Source organism: Lagenorhynchus albirostris, chromosome 1 (assembly GCF_949774975.1).
Source record: "Lagenorhynchus albirostris chromosome 1, mLagAlb1.1, whole genome shotgun sequence".
NCBI classification, from domain to species: Eukaryota; Metazoa; Chordata; class Mammalia; order Artiodactyla; family Delphinidae; genus Lagenorhynchus; species Lagenorhynchus albirostris.
In genome coordinates, this window is record NC_083095.1 from 174,187,455 (window position 1) to 174,208,197 (window position 20,743).

General features: G+C 42.0%; 1 protein-coding gene and 1 pseudogene across 29 annotated transcripts in view; both read right to left on the reverse strand.

Moving 5' to 3' along the window:
• Positions 1 to 1,128: 1,128 nt before the first annotated feature.
• On the reverse strand, positions 1,129 to 3,290 carry LOC132526419 (heterogeneous nuclear ribonucleoprotein K-like; annotated as a pseudogene).
• Positions 3,291 to 6,547: 3,257 nt separating this feature from the next.
• Positions 6,548 to 20,743, reverse strand: part of CREM (cAMP responsive element modulator) — a 67,363-nt gene continuing 53,167 nt past the window's right edge. For 6 of the 29 annotated variants that reach the window (XM_060160802.1, XM_060160837.1, XM_060160744.1 and 3 more), the window contains 3 exons: positions 16,610 to 16,645; positions 12,542 to 12,698; positions 8,859 to 9,315 (listed from right to left, as the gene is read on the reverse strand). In XM_060160802.1, coding sequence (XP_060016785.1) covers positions 9,162 to 9,315; positions 12,542 to 12,698; positions 16,610 to 16,645 — 347 coding nt within the window. In that variant the 3' untranslated portion in view covers positions 8,859 to 9,161. Of the gene's footprint in view, positions 6,609 to 8,109; positions 8,584 to 8,665; positions 9,316 to 12,541; positions 12,699 to 16,609; positions 16,646 to 20,743 lie in introns of those variants that run through there. The other 23 variants (XM_060160763.1, XM_060160826.1, XM_060160859.1 and 20 more) reach the window with 6 other exon arrangements.

Here is a 20,743-nt window from a genome sequence, read left to right on the forward strand (position 1 = left end):
TACCATTTTTTTTAGATTCCACATATAAGCGATATCATATGATATTTAGTATTTTAACTACTGAAACATCACTGCTCTCCCTCAGTGAATGAAACACTTATTTTCCCAGTATTGTCAATAACTTCAGTGACGTGATCATGCTCAGCTGATCCTCACGAGGCCGACAGTCTGATAACAGGTTAAGATGAGAACTATTGATAAAATGCCATCCACCGCCAGGGCTGAGTGACACCCATAGGTAGGACGGTGAGCAGAATTCTTTGACCTTGGTCTCATTTTCCATTATATTTTAACCACCTAAAGTAACTAATTATAAGCAAAATTGGCAATTTACCGATACGTGGTTGATTCATCTTAGTCATTTATTTGCTAAAAATATACGACTTAGAACTAATTTATAAGGTTCCTACACCAAATAGCTCGTTGTATTTGCAAGTAACTGTGTACCTGTATACTCCTGGGGAAAACCTATAGTCATAGGGTTCCAAATCTTGTCAAATTATTGCCCCTCCCTCGTAATAGTTTACCCAAGACCTCCCAGAGTTACTATGCACATAATTTACTAAACTAGATCAGAGAAAACTCCTTTTACCCCCCCTACCTTCCTCGGGCTTTGGACTTGGAGAGTCCATGGCAGAAAATATCACCCATGAGGTTTTGTTTTTGTTTTTACGTTCGCTAAATTTACTTTAAAAATCATAAAACGGGGGCTTCCCTGGTGGCGCAGTGGTTGAGAGTCCGCCTGCCGATGCAGGGGAGACGGGTTCGTGCCCCGGTCCGGGAAGATCCCACATGCCGCGGAACGGCTGGGCCCGTGAGCCATGGCCACTGAGCCTGCGCGTCTGGAGCCTGTGCTCTGCAACGGGAGAGGCCACAAGAGTGAGAGGCCCGCGTACTGCACAGAAAAAAAAAAAAATCATAAAACGTTTCTTACAAAAGAGCATTACATTCTGCACACTGCTCTGAATAGATGCCAGGGACATACGGACTATTGTTACTTTTCCTCCCTATCCCACCCCCGAAATGTTACAGTGTCCACAAAGCAAAGCGTTCACAATAATTACATGGGGGGATTTTTTTTAAAACCACCAACAATGAACAAAAATTAAAATTCACTCACTCCACTGCTGTTTCAAAATTTCCATGTTTTTGCACACCCGCCCCCAACCCCCAACGCTGTTCGTAAGGAACTAAAACATTACATCTGGTGAACAGCAAAGATTTCACTACACCTCAAATGCAGAACACCTATGAAGCAGAGGAATGTTGGCTTTTTAAACAGAAGCTGATAAAAAAAAAATGCAGGACTCCTTCAGTTCTTCACTAGTCTTAGAAAAACTTTCCAGAATACTGCTTCACACTATAAAAAAGAAAAAATATCTTGCATTAGAATGCTTCAACATCTGCATACTGTTTCACACTGTTCTGCTCAGCAAATACTGTGCATTCTGTATCTAGTCCCGTGTTCTTTCCTGTAATGGTAACGATCCGATCTTCGGATCCTTCTAAAGGCTCATCAATTTTGATCGAAGCTCCTGACTCATGACAGATCTGTTTAATCCACTGACCACCTTTGCCAATAATAGATCCAGCCAGGTCTTTGGGAATAGTTACTTGTGTAGCAATAATAGGTCCACCAAGATCACCATATGAGCCACGACCCCCTGCATAGGGATAATCATATCCAGAGCCACCCTGTGGTTTATAAGCCATCTGCCGCTCTGATGGGCTCCAGGTATCTACTTCAGAGTCGCCGGTCTCATCAGCACTGAAACCAACCATGCCATCATAACGGTCTCCACGTCTCCCTCTTCTGTCATAGGCCATTAGCTCTCCTCCTCTAGGTGGTGGTGGTGGAGGAAGAAGAAGATTCCGAGCTCTGCCACCACCCCGGCCCCCTCGTCCAGGAGGAGGTGGAGGAGGTCCTCGGCGAGGGCTCTTATCATCACAATCTCTTCTGGATGGAGGCATGGGACGCCCACCCCGACCAGGAGGCATTCTGTCAAAACCGCCTCTACCCGGCATGGGAAATCCCACGGGACGTTCACGGCCGTCATCAAACATCATTGTAAAACCACCATAATCATAGGTTTCGTCGTAAAAATTGGGATCCTAAGGCTGAGCACGTCCTTTGATGGGAGACTCGGATATAAAATCAAGGATGAACTTTATGCACTCTACAACCTTATCAGGCTTTCCTCCAATAAGAACAGCTCTGTCAGTGGATTGAGGACAACGTTCCTGGAAAAGCTTGATTGTTGTCTGAGTGTTCCTCGAAGTTCTTTGATTTTAGCGCCTTCGAGCCCCATAATTCCTCCAGCCAGACTCTGATGAATCAACAGTCTCAATTCGCAGTCAAAGTCACTTCCTTTATAGTGGTGGTAATTCAAGCATTCCACAGCATCAGATTTGAGTGGGAGCTGGCTGGTTGCAGTGGGTGATGGCAACTGCAGGCCCTCTTCCAAGGTAGGGATGATTTTCTTCAGAATTTCTCCAACTGTTTCAGTATCAGAACTGATACTCAATATGCACTCGGGGCCACTGCTGTCTGGGACTGAAACACTGGCATTGTAGTCTGTACGGAGAGCCTTAATATTCTTGCCTCCTTTTCCAATCACTGCCCCAGCATTCTTGCTCTGAAGCAGAATGCCTAACTCAACCATCTCATCAGTGTTTCTAGATCTTTCAAAAGTTTGTTCCTCTTCCATATCTTCAGCAGGGCGCTTACCAAATTCCCCATTTATTTCGGTGTTGGGAAAGGTTTCCTCTGGCTGTTCAGTTTCCATTTTCTTACATTAAAGGGACACACCAATCAGTTATTAAATATATCTATCCTTGCAGGGCAGAACTGAAGTGTTCTGGGCGGGACCAACTGACACCCTAGTGCTGCAGTAGCAGGGCAAGGCTACCGTTCCCATGCCGCCGCGCTGCCTCGGCGGGTCACAGCTAGACAGAGAATGAGCCCACCCACGAGTTTTTGGAGTCTTCATAGACTAAGAATATTTCAAAAGGAATTACAGAAACAGCACATACACTATGTAGGGCTGTGGCATTAAACCATCTTGTGTGCTCAATAAATGCAGGCTAGGAACAGCCACTCAAGGGCAACCATGGCTTAGAGGGAGATGGGGTAAGGCCTGACCCAGAACACATGGTCAGTGTTCTCCAAAATGAGTGTCTGCAGAAACAGGCATGGTACTGGCCAGAGATAGGAACGTCCAGAGCTGCTGAACCAAATCTCAACACAGGGAATGATAAACACAAATAGACACATGGGCACACTCATGTTGTCCTCTATCTAAAAAGCCCACTTTCAGGGAACTCCCTGGCGGTCCAGTGGTTAGGACTCCACGCTGCCACTGATGGGGTTCCATGTTCAATACCTGGTCAGGGAACTGCATGGCCCAAAAATTAAAAAATAAATAAAAATCATATTTTCATTAAGAGCCTCCTTATCTGGGCTACTTACTTCCTCAAAAGTGTACCAATAGTTACTGTGTTTTGAAAGGGAAGAATTTGGGAATTCCCTAGTGTTCCAGTGGTTAGGACTCAGTGCTTTCACTGCCTTGGGCCCCAGTTTGATCCCTGGTTGGGGAACTAAGATCCCACAAGCCGAGCGGCACAGCCATAAATAAATGAATGAATGAATAAATAAAAGGTAAGAATTTAAAAATTTATTCCCAAGTCAAGCCCGACACTAGTCTGCCATGTCAGTGCTTCCCAGAGCTCACCAGACACTAAAAGCAGGACCCATCAGAGCTCACCAGACAGTAAAAGCAGGACCCATCACGAGCCTCATTAAGAGCCAGCTGTTCTAGAGACATTGTGCCATGTGTCAGCAATCGATGGGTCCAGCAGGGTCCTGCATCCTCCCATTGGGTCTAGCGTCCTCCCGTTGTTTCAGGGACAACAAGAGCTAATGTTTTCTAGAAAGCTATGCTTTCACCAAAAGCTGGTCGAAAACCCAGTTTATAGAAAAAGAGAGGCATCATGGGGATATAAAGATGACTACACTAGTTAAGAGTTCTGAGTCTCTCCATTCCCAATAACTATAAACATTTAAGTAAATCAACCTAAAATCTGGTTTCCTTGCCTATAAAATTAAAGGAGTAAGCTATACCTTTATGACCTCTTTTAGCTTGAGGATTCTATTTCAATGTGTACATCTGTAGCTTTGATTGGTATCCCAACAGCTAGTCCTTAAAACTGCAGGATCATTTTCTCCTGATCGGCGTCATGGATTTTAAACAGCAGAGAGAAAGGATGCCTGCTTTTGTCCGTTAGAACAGGAAAGGTTCGGCTGCTCTTAAGTCTACCCGCTTGGACCACAGAACTGTCTCCACCAACCACCTACCTGGCCAGCACACACCCCCTCTGGCCACCTTCCTGCTTTGGGTCCCGGCTCCCTCGCTCCCTGCCAGCTTTGCTCTTGGCCCTGAGCCCTAACAGCTTTGTGACCTTGGGCAAGTTACTTACCTTCTCCAAGCCTGCTTCCTCATCTGCAAGATGGGGATGATGATAAAAGCACCAACACTGACGAGAATTAGGTGTGATAAGCCCCGTAGGGTGCACGGTTTGGTGCCTGGAACAGGGAAAGCACTCAGTGAACGGCAGCGATTACTTCTGATGATGACCACTGCGTGGTTAGAGCATCCACAGGACTCAGGACGTAACGGAAGAGTCTAGGAAGTGCCAGCAAAGGGCCAGTGTTGCCAGGGCCCCTGGTCCCCTCCTCCTGGACCCCTTGTCACTTGTAGGCTTGAAGGAATGAACATGCTGACTGACTCCCTGTGTCTCTTCCCAGAAACTCCTCATCCCACAGCCCTGAAGATGGGACAGGAATCTAAGGAAACAGGTGAATCTCTTTCACAAAAAGGAAACTGGTGACAGTGGTTGCCTCCCGGGTGGCTTGGAGCCAGGGATGGGAGACAGACTTTTTACTTTGAATTTTGAACCTCAAGTACATCTTACCAATATTAAAAATTAAAGTATTTTTTAACATGTTGATTTTTGAAAACTAAAAAGAGACAATTTGTATTTTTATTTATTTATTTATGGCCGCTCCCCGCAGCACGTGGGATCTTAGTTCCCTAACCAGGGAGGGAACCCATGCCCTCCGCAATGGAAGTGCAGAGCCCTAACCACTGGACCTCCAGGCAAGTCCACAATTTGTATTTTTAAAAGGTTACACCTTCCCTCCGGGGAACTGGTGAGCTGAAAGGCGAGCTTCACGTGCCTCCCCCGTGCACCCCATAACTGCAGGGCTGTGGGCAGAAGCGGTCTAATCCCCTGACCCAGGATCAGTAATTTCTATCACCAGAAGTCCAGATGCGGAAACTCTTAGGATTAAAAAAAGCCACAGATGCAGTGACAGCTCTGGACTCTGCCCAACACTGTTGCACAAGATGAGCCATGTTCACATGGCTTCCAACATACGGCTCGCTCTGGCCACCAGGAGGCTGTAGGCAGCATCTGCTAAGGCTGGGTGGAGACCTAGCGAATCATGCTAATCTAGCAGCAAAAGGTCTGCTTCCAGGGACAAATCAGATGAGCCGGAATCTGGAGGAGTCCCGTGCGGCTCCGACAGCCTGGCTCCAGCCCCGAGTCACACAGCTTTTCCCAGCTCCCCACCAGCCGCGGCCTCAAACATCACCCGTATGGCAGACGCCGCCAGCTGCCCACACCCTGGTCTTGCAGAACCCAGTTCTATTCTGCACCGATTGGCCATATGCTTCGCAGAAGCCTGGAACCCTCCTCACCCCAGGGGTTGAATCCTCACTAGTAATCCAGAGCTTTTAATTCCACTCTCCTTGCCAGCGAGCAGTTATGGAAGGAGTATGATGGGCATCTACTGCTGAAGGTCTTCTGTGCAGGTTTCCCTTTGCTCTTAAGACAGGACAAACGGAAGAGGAGCTGCCAGCTGCCCCCCTGGTGCCTGCACCCGGGCAGCAATATCAGGATCGGGGGACCAGCTACACAGGGAGCCAACGGTCGTGAGGCCGGGTTGAGACACTGAATCTCCCACCTCTGCGCCTGGGGTTTTGTGAGGTGAGAACATTTCCTCACTGTTTAAGCCACCGTGGAGAAGGGGGGACATCAGCTATGTAGGGCCCCAAGTAGTCAGATGCAATCTCCTTCCCCTGAGACGACAGAGTGGGGTACACATATGCACGCACGCTCTCTGTTACACCAAACCAACCCCTGGTGAGTCCTAACTTCACCTCCCCCATCCCCTTGACTCCAGCTCCTTTTGGGGCGTGCCTGCTCTGTACCCCATCTGGATGCACCACTCTGCTCCCACCCCCCGGAAGTACCACTCACTTCCAAGTCTGCCTCCTGCAGGAAGAGTTCATCTGCCCTTGCCTACAGCTTCCTCCAGTTCTAACACAGAGCGTCTCCTGCCTCGACATCCCTGGGTTGCCCTCTCGGTGTCCACATTCTGAGCACACGTCATTTACAGTGACCGACTGACTGATTAACTGAATGAAAGGATGAGTGAACTGTGTGAACGATGAATGTATGAGTACAAAGCACCATCTTCCTTCACCTGAAACCTGGGGTTTTCCTTTCCTCTTTTCTTTCTTGTCTTCTTTCCTCATCTTACTTCTCTGTAGAACAAAAGACAAAAATTGAGATATAAGATATTCAGAGCTCAGACTCTGTAGGATGAATAAGTATTTCTAGAGAAAGCCCCAAACGGCATGCCCGCCCGACCTCCTGGGAGTTGCAGATAAGGGAAGGGGATGACGGTGTGGGGATAGCACTTAAGACTCTGCACGACGGCCTCCTGCTCTCTACCCCGCAACACACAGCTCCACACAATGACCAGCTCCACTACTGAAACTAGGGGAGGGGCAGCCTTAACAGGTCAGGAGTCACAGCAGAAAATGCAGCAAGTCTAGCCCACAGGAGGCCTTCAACATATGTCCCACCGGAGAATGAGGTGACAGAGCATCTTGTGGTTAGGGCTTTGGGCTTATACCTTGAAGTTTTTTATTATAAAAGCAGGATGAAATGTGGATACCAGTAATCACCCCATGTAATGAATTTCATCTGAATGTGCAGACTAAAAAATGTTTGACCTAAAAGTAGCTGTTTTGAAGTGGAAAATAAAATTTTGGGTTGTTTTAGTTTTTACTTTAAAACTCCTATGGTTGGGACTTCCCTGGTGGCGCAGTAGTTAAGAATCTGCCTGCCAATGCAGGGGACACGGGTTTGAGCCCTGGTCTGGGAAGATCCCACATGTAGCAGAGCAACTAAGCCTGTGAGCCACAACTACTGAAGCCCGCGTGCCTAGAGCCTGTGCTCCGCAACAAGAGAAGCCACCGCAGTGAGAAGCCCGTGCACTGCAATGAAGAGTAGCCCCCGCTCGCTGCAACTAGAGAAAGCCCGCGCGCAGCAACGAAGACCAACGCAGCCAAAAATAAATAAATAAATTTATAAAACACAAAAAACAAAACTCCTATGGTTGTTAGCCAAAACTCAAAATAGAGGGCCACCAGCAGGAGATTTCCAGACCATCTGCAGAAAGGCCTACTCCATCATACCAGCTGAACCTCTCATAGCTGCTCTTCTGTGTAAAAGCCCTGGGGCCGAGCTTCTGATGAGATGGCAGAAAGAACACTGCGGAGATCACGACCCACTGTGGAAATCGGCAGTGGACCCCCTTGACGGTATGCAAATAAATTCTAACTTAAATCTTTAAATCAGGACAGATATTAAAATTTGCGTTAATGTTCATCATGTAATAGCAAACCGACACTAAAAACTTCTGCAAGATCTTTTATGTTACACAAGAGTAAAAACTGTAGTATATGTTCAGATAGTTAAATGAGCACCAAACACTACAAAGTGTAACCAACATGGTTCTATTAAAAACTCTCTTCAACTATGGCATTCAAGGACAGCAATACAATATTTTCTTTACAAAGCAACCAATATAAAAATCTGCAAATGCTATAAATTCATTTATAGGCTATTATTTTCACATAGGCATGTCATTAGATTCTTTCAATTCTTTCTTTCTTTCAGTTCTTTCCTGAGGTATTTTTTGTGGTTTACTTTTATTGTACTGCTGGATGCATTATCTTTGATCATCCTTTCCTAAAATGATTTTTAAAGACCTGCAAAAAATTTTTATTGCATAGGACACTGTTCATGACACAGAGATCGGGAACTGCAAATATGTGGCACTGGAACAAGCCTTACAAATGTTGCATTTTAAGAATTTTTTTTTTTTACAGTTTGCCTCTTTTAAAAAATTGAAGTTACAGCTAAGAGTTAACTACGTACAGTGAAGCAGTTTGGGAATGTTAGAGATTAGAAAATACGATGAATGATAAAGGGAAAAAAAAGCCATAATTCTTGCTGGCTTTATATTGTATTGCCTTCAAAAGCAACTGTACATATTGCAATCAGTTCATAGTTTAATATTTCTACTAATCTGTTTTAGGAGAGTAAATGTCTTTCAAGGTTTCCAGTTCCTCTATGAGCTTCTTGTTCTGAACTTCCAGCACTGCAACTCGACTCTCCAGACATTTGACATATTCTTTCTTTCGACGTCGACATTCTTTAGCAGCTTCCCTATAAGAGAGTAGAAGCAAAAGGGCAAAAACAAAACATTTTTTTTCACATGCATGCTACTGACAGGGAGGTTGAAGTAAGCTTGGTAAATGTGATCGTGGTGTTCCAAATCCTGGGACAACATTCCCAATGCGATTCCAAACCCTAAGCCAAACTGGGTTCTGAAGGGTCACAAGCATCCCTTCCACAAGTCCACATGGCAATTAGTAAGACTGCTGCATCTCCTGCCTTGATTAGAGCTCTGGGCAAACAAGGCCCAAGTCAAAGACAGTCACTCTGCTTTACGGCAGTAAAGATCTTTGAGGGCCTTGAGTTCCTCAATGAGAGTCTTGTTCTGGTTTTCAAGCACAGCCACACGGTTTTCAAGACATTTGACATATTCTTTCTTCTTCCTGCGACACTCCCGGGCAGCTTCCCTGGAACCAACACAAGGCAAATGACAACAGGAACAACCTCTCAGCACAATCCAGAGCGGCTTGTGAGTCTCTGCCCCCCAGACTCAACTGCCGGTCAGTCCTTGGGGATGTCCGCACGGAGCCACACAACAGTCGTAACCGAGCACATGCCTCGTTGGGAGGTTACCCTAAGACAGCAGGAACGACGGCAGAGCACAACAATTCGCCCGGCATCCGTTGTAAATGGTGTTTTCTTAGGGCACACGTCCCATGGTCACAGTGACCAGCAAGATTTTCAGTAACCGAAACGATAGGACCACATCCCCAAGTGGAATTTCTACAAAAACATTTACAGATCTTTTCAATTCTCTTAATTATTTTTGTCCACCAAAAGCCACATATTCCATCACAATGAGTTAACTTTATTTGATCAAAAATGATTAGAAAAATTAATCCTTAGAAACCAGTGTCAGCACTGGAGATTTTAATTCTTCAAGACTAAATCTCAGTAAAACAAGATCAATCATGACTGCAAGCCAACAGTTTGTCGGCTAGAAAACAACATGGATAAGAATAACAATAAACAAATCATGCACATTTTCATAAACCAAAATAGAAGGGACTCTGCTTCTGAAAACTAAGGAAGGAGAGAAGAGAGGGTACAGAATACAACCCTCAATAATTCAGATAACTTAAATCCAGAAATGTGAGAACACCACAACTGAAGTCACGGAAAGGACGCGAGAGATGCATCTGCTAACCAGGATTTAAAGCACTGCAGACACGCCCGGAGAAAGGCCAGACCAGCAGCCAAAGCAACACATACAAACAAACAGAGGAGCTGAGTTAGTCATTTTCACACATAACCCTGCCAAAATACAATGGACATGGCCAACATTTTCTTTCTTTCTCCTTCTTTTCAGGGTGGGAGGGGGTGGCTACTACATCATTGAACTCCTCTAGAGAATATACCCTCTGATAACAGCTTTATTTTGGAGTGTTCCTTTGAGAATAACTGCCTTTGGCGTACCCATCATATCAAAAAGCCTACATTGAAACAGGTAATTCAAATACGTATAAGCAAAAGTTGTGTTGAACGTCTAATCGCCAGTTACTGTAATGCCAGTTAGCACTGCTGCAATTCTGGACTAGGAGTGACACATGCAACACATGTGGCCAATTCTGTTTTATTTTTAGGATAGTTGATGCTCACTAACAACTGGTTATCTGGGTTTTCTCTGTGGGAAGCAAGGGTCAGCAGAAGAGAGCCCTTGAAATCCCAATGAGCTGCAGGAAACGATCGAGCCCTACTCCCCAGCCAAGAACAAAGCCATCACCCTGTGAACGTGAAAGGTTCTCAGACTTCTTAACTGGTTAACAGAAAAATTAACAGTGTAAAAGTGAACACAATCTGATAAACACAGATGAATTTAATCTAAATCATGCACACGGCAATGCCAAGAATAAATCCAAGCACACTTATACGTTTGCCAGTTTGGGAACACAATTCAACTCTTCCACAAAGAAACTAAAATACATTTCTGAACACCAAGGTTTTTGTGATTAAATCATTATATGAAATTCTAGGTCTGGAAGGAAGATAGACGGTCATTTTACAAAACAAGTTACTACTAAATGAAATTTTAAATGTCGAATAGCTGTGTTGTGGGATGTCTAATGTTTCAAGTGTAATTTACCAAGCTGTGCTATTTCTTCTGAGTATGGATACTTCGTGCCTCATGCGCCTGCATGCATGTTACCAGAGTCAAAATATTCCAGGCACAAAGCTCTGGATGGCCACACCAGTAGGTGGTACATTCCTAAGTAGTCTCGGCTAAGGAAGACACCTGTTTCTTCTATTAATAGTTAGCTCCATTTTCAGGCCTTGCATGTGTCTGGATATACCCTTAGCATGGAGAGGAAGTACATGGCAAAGAGGAAAAGCTGACAAGGTTATTAAAGAAATAACAACTGTAGCTGGATTGGCAGAAATACAATTAAGTATCTATTATGAATGCCAGCCAAAGAATTTAGCTGAGAGAATGTGTAAGAGGTCTTTGACATTAATAAGTAAATCCTACACACTCTCCATAAAGCTAAATCTGCAGCTGACACCGGGGTCTCTTTGAGGTGACCTGGTGTTAGTGCAGGGTGGGCTCTGGGGAAAGACGGCCTGACTGCAGTTCCAGGTTCTGTCCAGTTTGGGCTGTGTGATCTTAATCAGCTTGTTACCTGACCTCTCTGAACCTCAGTTTCTCATCTGTAAAGTAAGGGAGAATAACCAGACCTACTCTCATGTGAAAGCTATGTGTGAGTTAAAAAAAAAATGGTAGAGGGCTTCCCTGGTGGCGCAGTGGTTGAGAGTCCGCCTGCTGATGCAGGGGACACGGGTTTGTGCCCCAGTCCGGGAAGATCCCACATGCCGCGGAGCGGCTGGGCCCGTGAGCCATGGCTGCTGAGCCTGTGCGTCTGGAGCCTGTGCTCCACAACGGAAGAGGCCACAACAGTGAGAGGCCCACGTATCGTAAAAAAACCCACAAAAAAACGGTAGAAACAAGCACTGAAAACTTGCTCAGCAGACACTGAGCAACCGAAGAGCCATTTATCATCTGCTTTTCTCTTGTCCTGCTCTGAAACTGAAATTTGGAAGGTAAAATAGACCCTTCTCAGAATCCCGTGCACCTAGGGGCTCTCCTCTTTATTTCTAGCCAATGAAATGTGCAAGAACACGTGAGAAAGTGAGAGAGGGAACTGGAAGCGTATGTACGATAGGAGGCATCTCTATGCGGTGGGGCTGTGGGTAATTTTAATTCTTCCTCTTGCTTTGTACTTGTCCCCAGCTAGAATTTTTCAGAATAGATTGTACTTGGGTATAATAGAGAAAAAACAAAGTTACAAAATAGATAAAAGAAAACTACATGTAAAAGACTTAGAAAATTCTGAACTCACACTCAGATTTATTTTGCTCACAAAGAAGCTAAAAATTATACGTATCACCTACTTCACAAAGTAAATACCAAGTACAAAATGAATCTTTATTTGTAATAAAGTCCTTCCATTATCAGTTAAAAAATGAATGTATCGGGCTTCCCTGGTGGCGCAGTGGTTGAGAGTCCGCCTGCCGATGCAGGGGACACAGGTTCGTGCCCCGGTCCGGGAGGATCCCACGTGCCGTGGAGCAGCTGGGCCCGTGAGCCATGGCTGCTGAGCCTGCGCGTCTGGAGCCTGAGCGTCCGGAGCCTGTGCTCCGCAGCGGGAGACACCACAACAGTGAGGGGCCCGCGTACCGCAAAAAAAAAAAAAAAAAAAAAAAAAAAATGAATGTATCTTTTAGACATTACCCTAAAACACATGAAGATGTACGGCCTGCTGATGAAACAGTTTCATGCCTGGAACTCTGACTGGAAAGCTTACTTAGCACATGCAGAGCACAAGCCCACATAAAATGCCACACAACATGTAACTTGGGAGAAATAGCTGAGGAAAAGTTAATTTTTTAAAAGCCCCACAGTAATAAATGATATGTCCCCTAAGTGGTTGCGGTTTCTAGTGAAACATCTTACCTATTTTTCATTAGCCTCAGCTCTCGTTTGCGTGTTGCTTCCTCTGCTAGTTGCTGGGGACTGTGCAGGCTTCCCGGCGAGGCAGCCATCACTACTCCCTGTGGCAAAGCAGTAGTTGGAGCTCGGATCTGGTAAGTCGGCATGTCACCAGTGGTGGCTGCAATGAAACAAAATATCACATGTTATATAAACAACTTATGACTTGATATTTTATGTAAAATTGACCTGGAATTAACATACTTTTTACATGTTTTAAGAGGTGAGCTTGCTAATGTTTAAGATGATTATTCTGAGCATTATAGAAATTTTAGGTATCAAAGATCCCTTCAGCATTTGGAACAATGATACTCAGCATGCTCTATACATTTAATTGAAAGGTTTTTATCAAAGGCTAAAGTAGACAGGCTTTTCAACTGATAGTTCATTTAGCCTAAAATCAGTGGTGTGCTGATAAATATTTAACCACCAGCTCTCTAAGGGGGAAAAAAAAGCCCTGGTCCGTAGTGTTTATCATTCCTATGATGTAAATGCTTTCACCATGGCCAATTTCAAGCTACCGATATGACTTCACTAAATGTAGAGTTGGAAAGACATACAACAATAAGTGGCACACCATACAGACAAAATAGATGTAAATAACCTCAAGAGCATAGATACAATTATTAGAAATGATGAGTTTTAAGTATTTATTAATGTTGCTTTTAATGTAATTTGTTAAATATATATGTATTTATGTCTTTAGTTTTTAATAATGTCTGTTTTTGCAACCAGTTCATAAAAATCCTGAAAACTTAATAACTGGCTCCAGCAAATGAGTGGGAGCTGGCCCTAGCACACCACTGCAAACATTTTAATTAAGAAGAACATCTCCATCCTCTGAATACCCCAGCTAAGAGATTTTCCTAAACCCTGCAGCATGCCTGAAACAGTTCCTGAATGTCTTTAAGTGCAAGTCTTATTAACAGGTGATGACTGTTACTGGTACTGGTACTGGAAGGAAGATACTAGCTTACTGTATTTTCAGCTTAAAAACAAGGACAAAATAAGAAACAGGAAAGCTCTACTTAAAACTGGTTTCTCTAGGGAAGGATAATTTTTGTCTTTCTTAGATTTCTTGGGATAATAATACATTTCTAAGTATTCATTTTTTAAAACACATTTTCTAATTATAGTATAATCACAGTTAAATGACAGATTTAAATATTTATTTAGTATTCAGAGCAAATACTAAAAGTCCCAAAGTGTAATAATTTAATTTCAAAATTTGTCTATCTACTGCAATAAACACAGGTTCCTAGGAAGGACAGATGGATTTAAGTGATTAAACATGTTTCTACCACCAATGTGTCAACTTTGAGAACGTATGGTCCAGAATTAATTTGACGTTTTGATGAGATATTACAAAATACATGCTCTCTCAAAGCTAAATGCAAGAAAAAGGTTAAAAAATCCTATAAAATCCTATAAAAATTGGTCTGATCTAAATCCCAATCAAAATATGAAATGCATCACTGCTGTATGTCATTAAAATGTATTATACCTATTGAGTAAGAAACAAAATTTTACCCAAAGGGAGACACTTTTTTCACTTAAGTAGAATATTATCACTGAAAATAGCCAAGCAGTTTAAAATGTTAATCGAAAACTGATCTATGTGCTTCTTTTGGGTAAATGCCAGGTGTCTTCCCTCTAGGGCTCAAGAGTTAGGTGAAAGAATAAAAATATGGCTTTGGGGGCTTCCCTGGTGGCGCAGTGGTTGAGAATCCGCCTGCTGATGCAGGGGACACAGGTTCGTGCCCCGGTCCGGGAAGATCCCACATGCCGCAGAGCAGCTGGGCCCGTGAGCCATGGCCGCTGAGCCTGTGCTCCGCAACGGGAGAGGCCACAACAGTGAGAGGCCCGCGTAACGCAAAAAAAAAAAAAAAAAGGGCTTTGGGTGAAGATCACTCAATTCTTCATAAGGTTTACAAAAATATCATTTATAAGGTTCTTCCTTCTATATATAATTTAATAAACAATGGTGAATAAACAGTAACTGTGATATAATGATCACCAGCAGAATCTCTATTAATAAACTTGGGAAAATCCTAAATTTGTTTTCATGACTATTTAAAATACTGTACACACATATGTCTCATTAGGTGTCATAGAAATTTTTGAAATATTGAAGTAGATAACTTTAAAAATCAGTTGTAAACTTACTAAAGATTTTTTTTTTAATATTTTAATCATATTGCCAGAGGAGCTAGAACGGTGCATAGAACAACATGGTTCTCTCCTTTTCTCTTTATCCACATCAAGGGAAGGTGGCTATGGGATAATAAAGGTTAAACAATGGAACCCGCTGGAGGCAACAGAGGCTTTCTAAAATTGGAACAATGGCCAGCAACGAAGAAGAAGTCCATGTGTCATTATGCTGACATTTGCAGGCAGTAGGGATGCAGACCTCGGTCTAGGGTTGCTCTTGCCAAACACTGCTGACAAAGAGTGCAATACAATGAATAGAAAGGTACAGAGGGGTTTGCTGTGCTTGTTCGAGTTTTGTGTGTACTTTTTGTACTGTAAGTTAAAGCAGAATGCTTGAGTAACCATTTTTTCAAAAAACGAAAAAGTCGGGGTGGGCAGGAATACTTTGCAGGTGAAAAGTAAAGTTCATTCACTGGTCTTAAAACCAGAAATGGTTCTAAACTTGTGCCTATTTCCAAAAGCTGAAACTACCCTCCAAGGACCAAACTTGGCACCAGGAAGAACAATGGCACTTTCAAAAGAAGTATTCTTAAAACATTTTGAGCAACAGCTCAGGAAAACATATCGCTTTAAAATGATAACTTGGAAAGGAATGATATATTTGGATGTATTAGTTCTGGATGTTAGCTAACAAACTGGGTTTTATTACAATTTTTCAGACATAGTGTATATTCATTTTATCTCCTTCAACAAAAATCAGTTTGCAGCTCATTAGTTCAAGCCAGAAACAGGAATTAGTATAAATTAGTAGGAATTTGTATAAATTTCTGTAATATCCCAACGAATCTATATGACAGTACTATTCTAATGGTCACTGAATAAGTATCAGTGGATGAATTCCATATATTCAAATATGATCACATTAGCAAGCATGTTAATAAGATATGGGCAAAGAGAATCTCTTGTTTTGAGGAAATCCAAATGTCAAAAAGTTTTGTTTTTGAAACAAGTTATCCAAAAGTTTTTATCTTAGCTTTAGTTTCCAGTGTTATGGATGCAGTGGTGATTTAAAGCAGGTTAGCTATTGAGGATCACAGAGAACCATACTACATTCTTCGATGACACATTCTGATCCCTGTACTCTTATGAAGGCCAATTCCTGTTCCATCTTAACTACTGAAAGTGTCCAAATTATTTTTTATGCTAGAATTTCACTGTATAAATTATTTCTGAAAATAAATGGGCCATCAGTGGGGGCTTCAAGCTCATGACTGAAGAAGAATAAGAAAAAGATATTTATACATTAATTTTATTCTAAGGCAGCAAACTTTAAAGGCAAGTCTGGGATATCTTTTTTGCCCTAGACTCTAGCACAGTCCTCAGCATACAATGGGTGCTTTGTGAGTTTACATGTGCACCACAAAGTAAATTTTGAACTTCTCAAGGTTTTGCAAAAGCCCACTGCCATTCAGAATGTTTAAAATAAGCAATCTTATTATTATAAGACTATAATTAGCTATTGTTATTATAGTTAAGTCTTTAACACTAAGCCATGGAAAGCCCGATAAGATGCCATATATTTATTCAAACTGACCTTTCTTGATAAAAGGCATTATTTCTTAAGTCCTCCCTTAAATATTACTTATCTACCCTGGCATTTTAGAAACAGAGGAGTTGTAATTACAGTGTGATTCCAACCATCTAACTCCTGACATGAAAAAAAAGTTTAGGTTTAGTGTCAATATTTCATGGGAAAGAAAATTCCTAGGACTCTCAACTCTGGTCAGTAACTTCATACCTCTCTTTGCAAGCTTTAAACACGGTACAGCAGAAAAAGCATGGGATTTGGAGTCTGGGTTCTAGTCCAGCTGTGCCACTTACCAGATATGTGACTTGGGGCAAGTTCAGTTTCCTCATCTGTAAAATGGGGATACATGATCTCATTTAATACTCACAATAAACCCTATAATGTATGTCAAAGTGTCTAGCACAGTGCCTGGCACATGGTAGGCTTTCATCAAATGTTAGTTCCCTTCCTCTTCCCTTCCTTAAGTTCTGAAAGACAATGTTCCAAATTATGCTTATACTGTATAATTAAAAGACATATAACAACCATATTTTCCCCTGGAGTTTCCCTTCTAACAAACCTAGGTAATAGAATGACTGAAACGTATGGCTCTTATTCCTTATTTTGTTTAAAAAATATGCCCCTTAAAAAGCTTTTAAAATTTCTACTATATTTTATTATATCCCTTTAGAGAATAAATCATTAAAAGATAATATAAAATGTCCTTTTTAATGTGCATAATCACCTAAAAGAGAACCTCGAAGATGGAGGATCACAAAGAAACACGATACAATCTCATCAGACTGGTAATAAGAAAACTGAAAACCTCACAAGTAAAAGGTGTTTGTTTCTTTCTAACCAAGAAAGAAACAAGAAACTCAGCCAAATGCCTATCTTGATAGCTTCCAAAGTGAAACAGCTTATCAACACCCCAAATGATGGTGATATTACTTGCTTATTGGTTTATTGAGATCTCTGAGCACATCAGCTGAATAGAAACATTTTTCTATGTGCAGCTCCTCCCTTCATATGTCATTTTGCTCTGCGTCACTAATCCCAAACACACTGAAGTAACACGCAATGGAGGTGACTTAGGAGCCGTACTTGTTAGCAGGGGCTTCTTTCCCTGGCTCCAGCGAACCAAGGACATCTTCACTTTTCCTTTTGATCCTCTCCTCCCCACCACCACACCAGTACTCAAAATGCCCAAATCAGGCTTGTCCTCGCCTGGTGTCTCACACTGTCAAAAACTTTCCCTCCTCCATTGCTCCACTTTTTCCAGGAAAATGAAATCCTATATAAGTGTAACTAAGTACTGATCATTTTCAAATTTGCTACAATTACTATAACAGACAGACCATGTGGAATTAAGCCAGTACTATTTTTTATTTTAAGTTACACATATAAGGGACCTTCCTGAGTTGTTTATTAAGTGAAACTCTTAAAGTGACAAAAAAAAGTCTATGTAAAAAGATGAATTTATGAATATTGAAATTTAAAGTTCTCTATAATAGCAAATATATGCTCTATTGTCCTATGAGAGTAATAATAAATATTCTAGAAAAAATCCATTTTGACTACTTAACATGATGCTAACTTCATTTTGCATGTTTTATAAGCAGTGTGTAGTATGCTATTATAACTCATCTAACCGTAGCATTAACTTACCAATGTCAGGTGGATTTTGAGCAGCAATGTAATATGGTGTGAACAGAACCAGACAAGGAGTCTGAAAACCCAAACGGGTTCACCACTTGCTAGCTTTGTGAGCTAGGAGAGCCTTTACCCACTCCGATCCGATCCCTGTTCAGTTACATGCAAATGAGTGTAACAATATCTGCGCTAAGTGCCTCAGTGAGAATGCATGGAAAGTGCTTCTCCTCTCCGGTATTTAAACATGGTTTCTTCATTGAGGCTTGCCCTGATCCTTTAACCCATATTACTGCTTCCTGTGGGTCTCTCGTGATCTGACAGCTTCTTTGATAGCACTCACCCCATAAGTGATTTTTTTAATTTTAAAGTTTATGTAAATGCAAAGCATCATCATAATTATTTTATTAGGCAACGTATTCATATAGGCATATAAAACTGGACAAAGTGAAACAATTATCCTAAACTATATTTCATTAAAAATTTTTCAGAAACAGTGAGGAAATAACACAGAGGCAATTTCAGTATACCTTCCACACAGGTTTGGAGTTTTATGGAAACTTAAGGTAGATGAGTGACTTCTTGTTTTCATTTCCAACATGATTATAACTTGCTTCGCTACCAACTTCAAGAAGCTGTTATAACTTGATCCAAAACATTCCTTTACGTGAGAATTTCCAAATAAAAACCTTTTCCAGCAGCCTCTTTTCACAAAGGTAAAGTGCATCCTTATTCACTAAGATACTGTTTTCCAAATTTGAATAAGTTGTAATATTTGTTTTTTAACAATTCAGAAATCCAGGCTGAATACAATTCATCAGAGTTTTTTAGACTTGGAGACTAAAGGGTATGGAATTAGGCTCCTAAACATAATCAGCTTATGAACAAAGCCAAGAACTATTTCTAATAAAACTTTAAACTATACCCAACAGAATCAATAATATAATTCTATAAACCAAAGATATTCACTTTCACATTCGATTCCATGATCCTATAAGCAAATGCTCCTAAAACCTTTACCAGGCCAGTCATTATTTTGGAGCCTGAGTTTGGTCCAGATCAGCTTTTCAAACTATAAGTTGTAGACCATGAGTAATTCAGTAATTAATTTCATGGGTCAAGAATAGCATTAAAAAAAGAATGGAATAGACAAGTATGAGTACATCACATAGAGTAAGGATAAGCACTATTTTTGAAACTTGTTTTATATAAATGTACTTGTTTTATATAAATTTACACACACACACACACACACACACACACACACACACACACACAAGGTCTATGGCATCATGCTGTAAAATGTGGGTCATAGTCAAAAAGTTTGCAAGTCAAATATCTAGCTCAGTCCACTTGGTTGCAATCCACACGGGGAGGGGGCGGAACTGGGACTCCAAAGGTGGGCCCCAAAGCTGCTCTACTACACCTTGAAAAGGCCCCTTAAATCCTGTGCTCTTTGGGCTCCTCGAAAAAGCAAATAAAATATGCTTTTCATTTTCAAATAGCATTTTCAATAGAATTGATTCTGTGAGAACTGACCAGATTTCCAAAAATAATGATTTCCAAAGGCACAAAGAGGTCTTGCGAAAAAAGTGACATTTAAAAAATTTCAGCATTCTGAAAAATTTAAACTAGAATGGGTAAATCATGTATAAGCATTATGGGTAAAACTGTGAAAAAAAATATTTTCAAGGATAGTGGTATGTTCACTCCGTAAACATAAACGCATAAAAATGTTCATTTATTTTCAAGCAATGGTTAAACATTTATGTAAATTTTTACTTTAAAATTTAATATTTAAATATATTCTGGGTATTCTCGAATCATTTTTTTTTGTTATAATTCTCTCTCATGTTTGGACATGAAAATTGGAATTAAAGGCTTAGTAAAGAAAGATATAAGGGTGGGAGGGAGGGAGACACAAGAGGGAAGAGATATGGGGACATATGTATATGTATAACTGATTCACTTTGCTATAAAGCAGAAACTAACACACCATTGTACAGCAATTATACTCCAATAAAGATGTTTAAAAAAAATAAAAAAGATATAAACCAACTAATAATTTTTAGAAAATACATGTATGCACAAAAATGCCTTTTGGTTCTAAGAATCATATGACATGCAGTATCTGAGATTATTTTAAGTCCATCTATATCTTACAATAAATCTGTTATGTGAGGGCTTCTGCATTCTATAGCCTCTCTAAAACCTCACGAAAACTTCTTTGAGAAAAACAATTTAACACAGGCTTTACTTGCTCAAGACAATGGAATGTTCCCATCCGGAAGAGAGCCGAGACCCACTAAGTGAAGAGATAAGGTGTGGTGAAGCTGTTTACAGTCACCCACTCTTCAGGAATTCAACTGCGAGCTTAGCACCAGGCTGGCACTCAACTGACGGTAACGAAGTCACCAGCATTACCTGTAACTGAGGGCACCACCCCCGGGAAGAACTGCAGGTGGGGCGGGTGGGTGCGGGTCGGCACTGAAAGATGCGCACTCCCCGGACCCGGCGCTAGCGGGCACTCCGGCCCCGCCAGGCGCCTGCGCAGGCCGCTCGGCCCCGTCAGGCACACACTTACCTAGAGCGGAACGTTAAGGCGAGGCTCACGGGACCTGCTAGGGGTCTACGGGCGCCGGCGGAGAGGGTGGCAGCCCCCACCTGCGTGCGGCCGGGCGGAAAGAACTGAGTCAATCACAGCGTGACTCGGGCTGACGTCAGCGTGCTGCCTGCCTGCAGTTTAACTTTCCACTGCCCGCCGCACCGATTCCAGGAAATGTAATGACGTCGGCCCT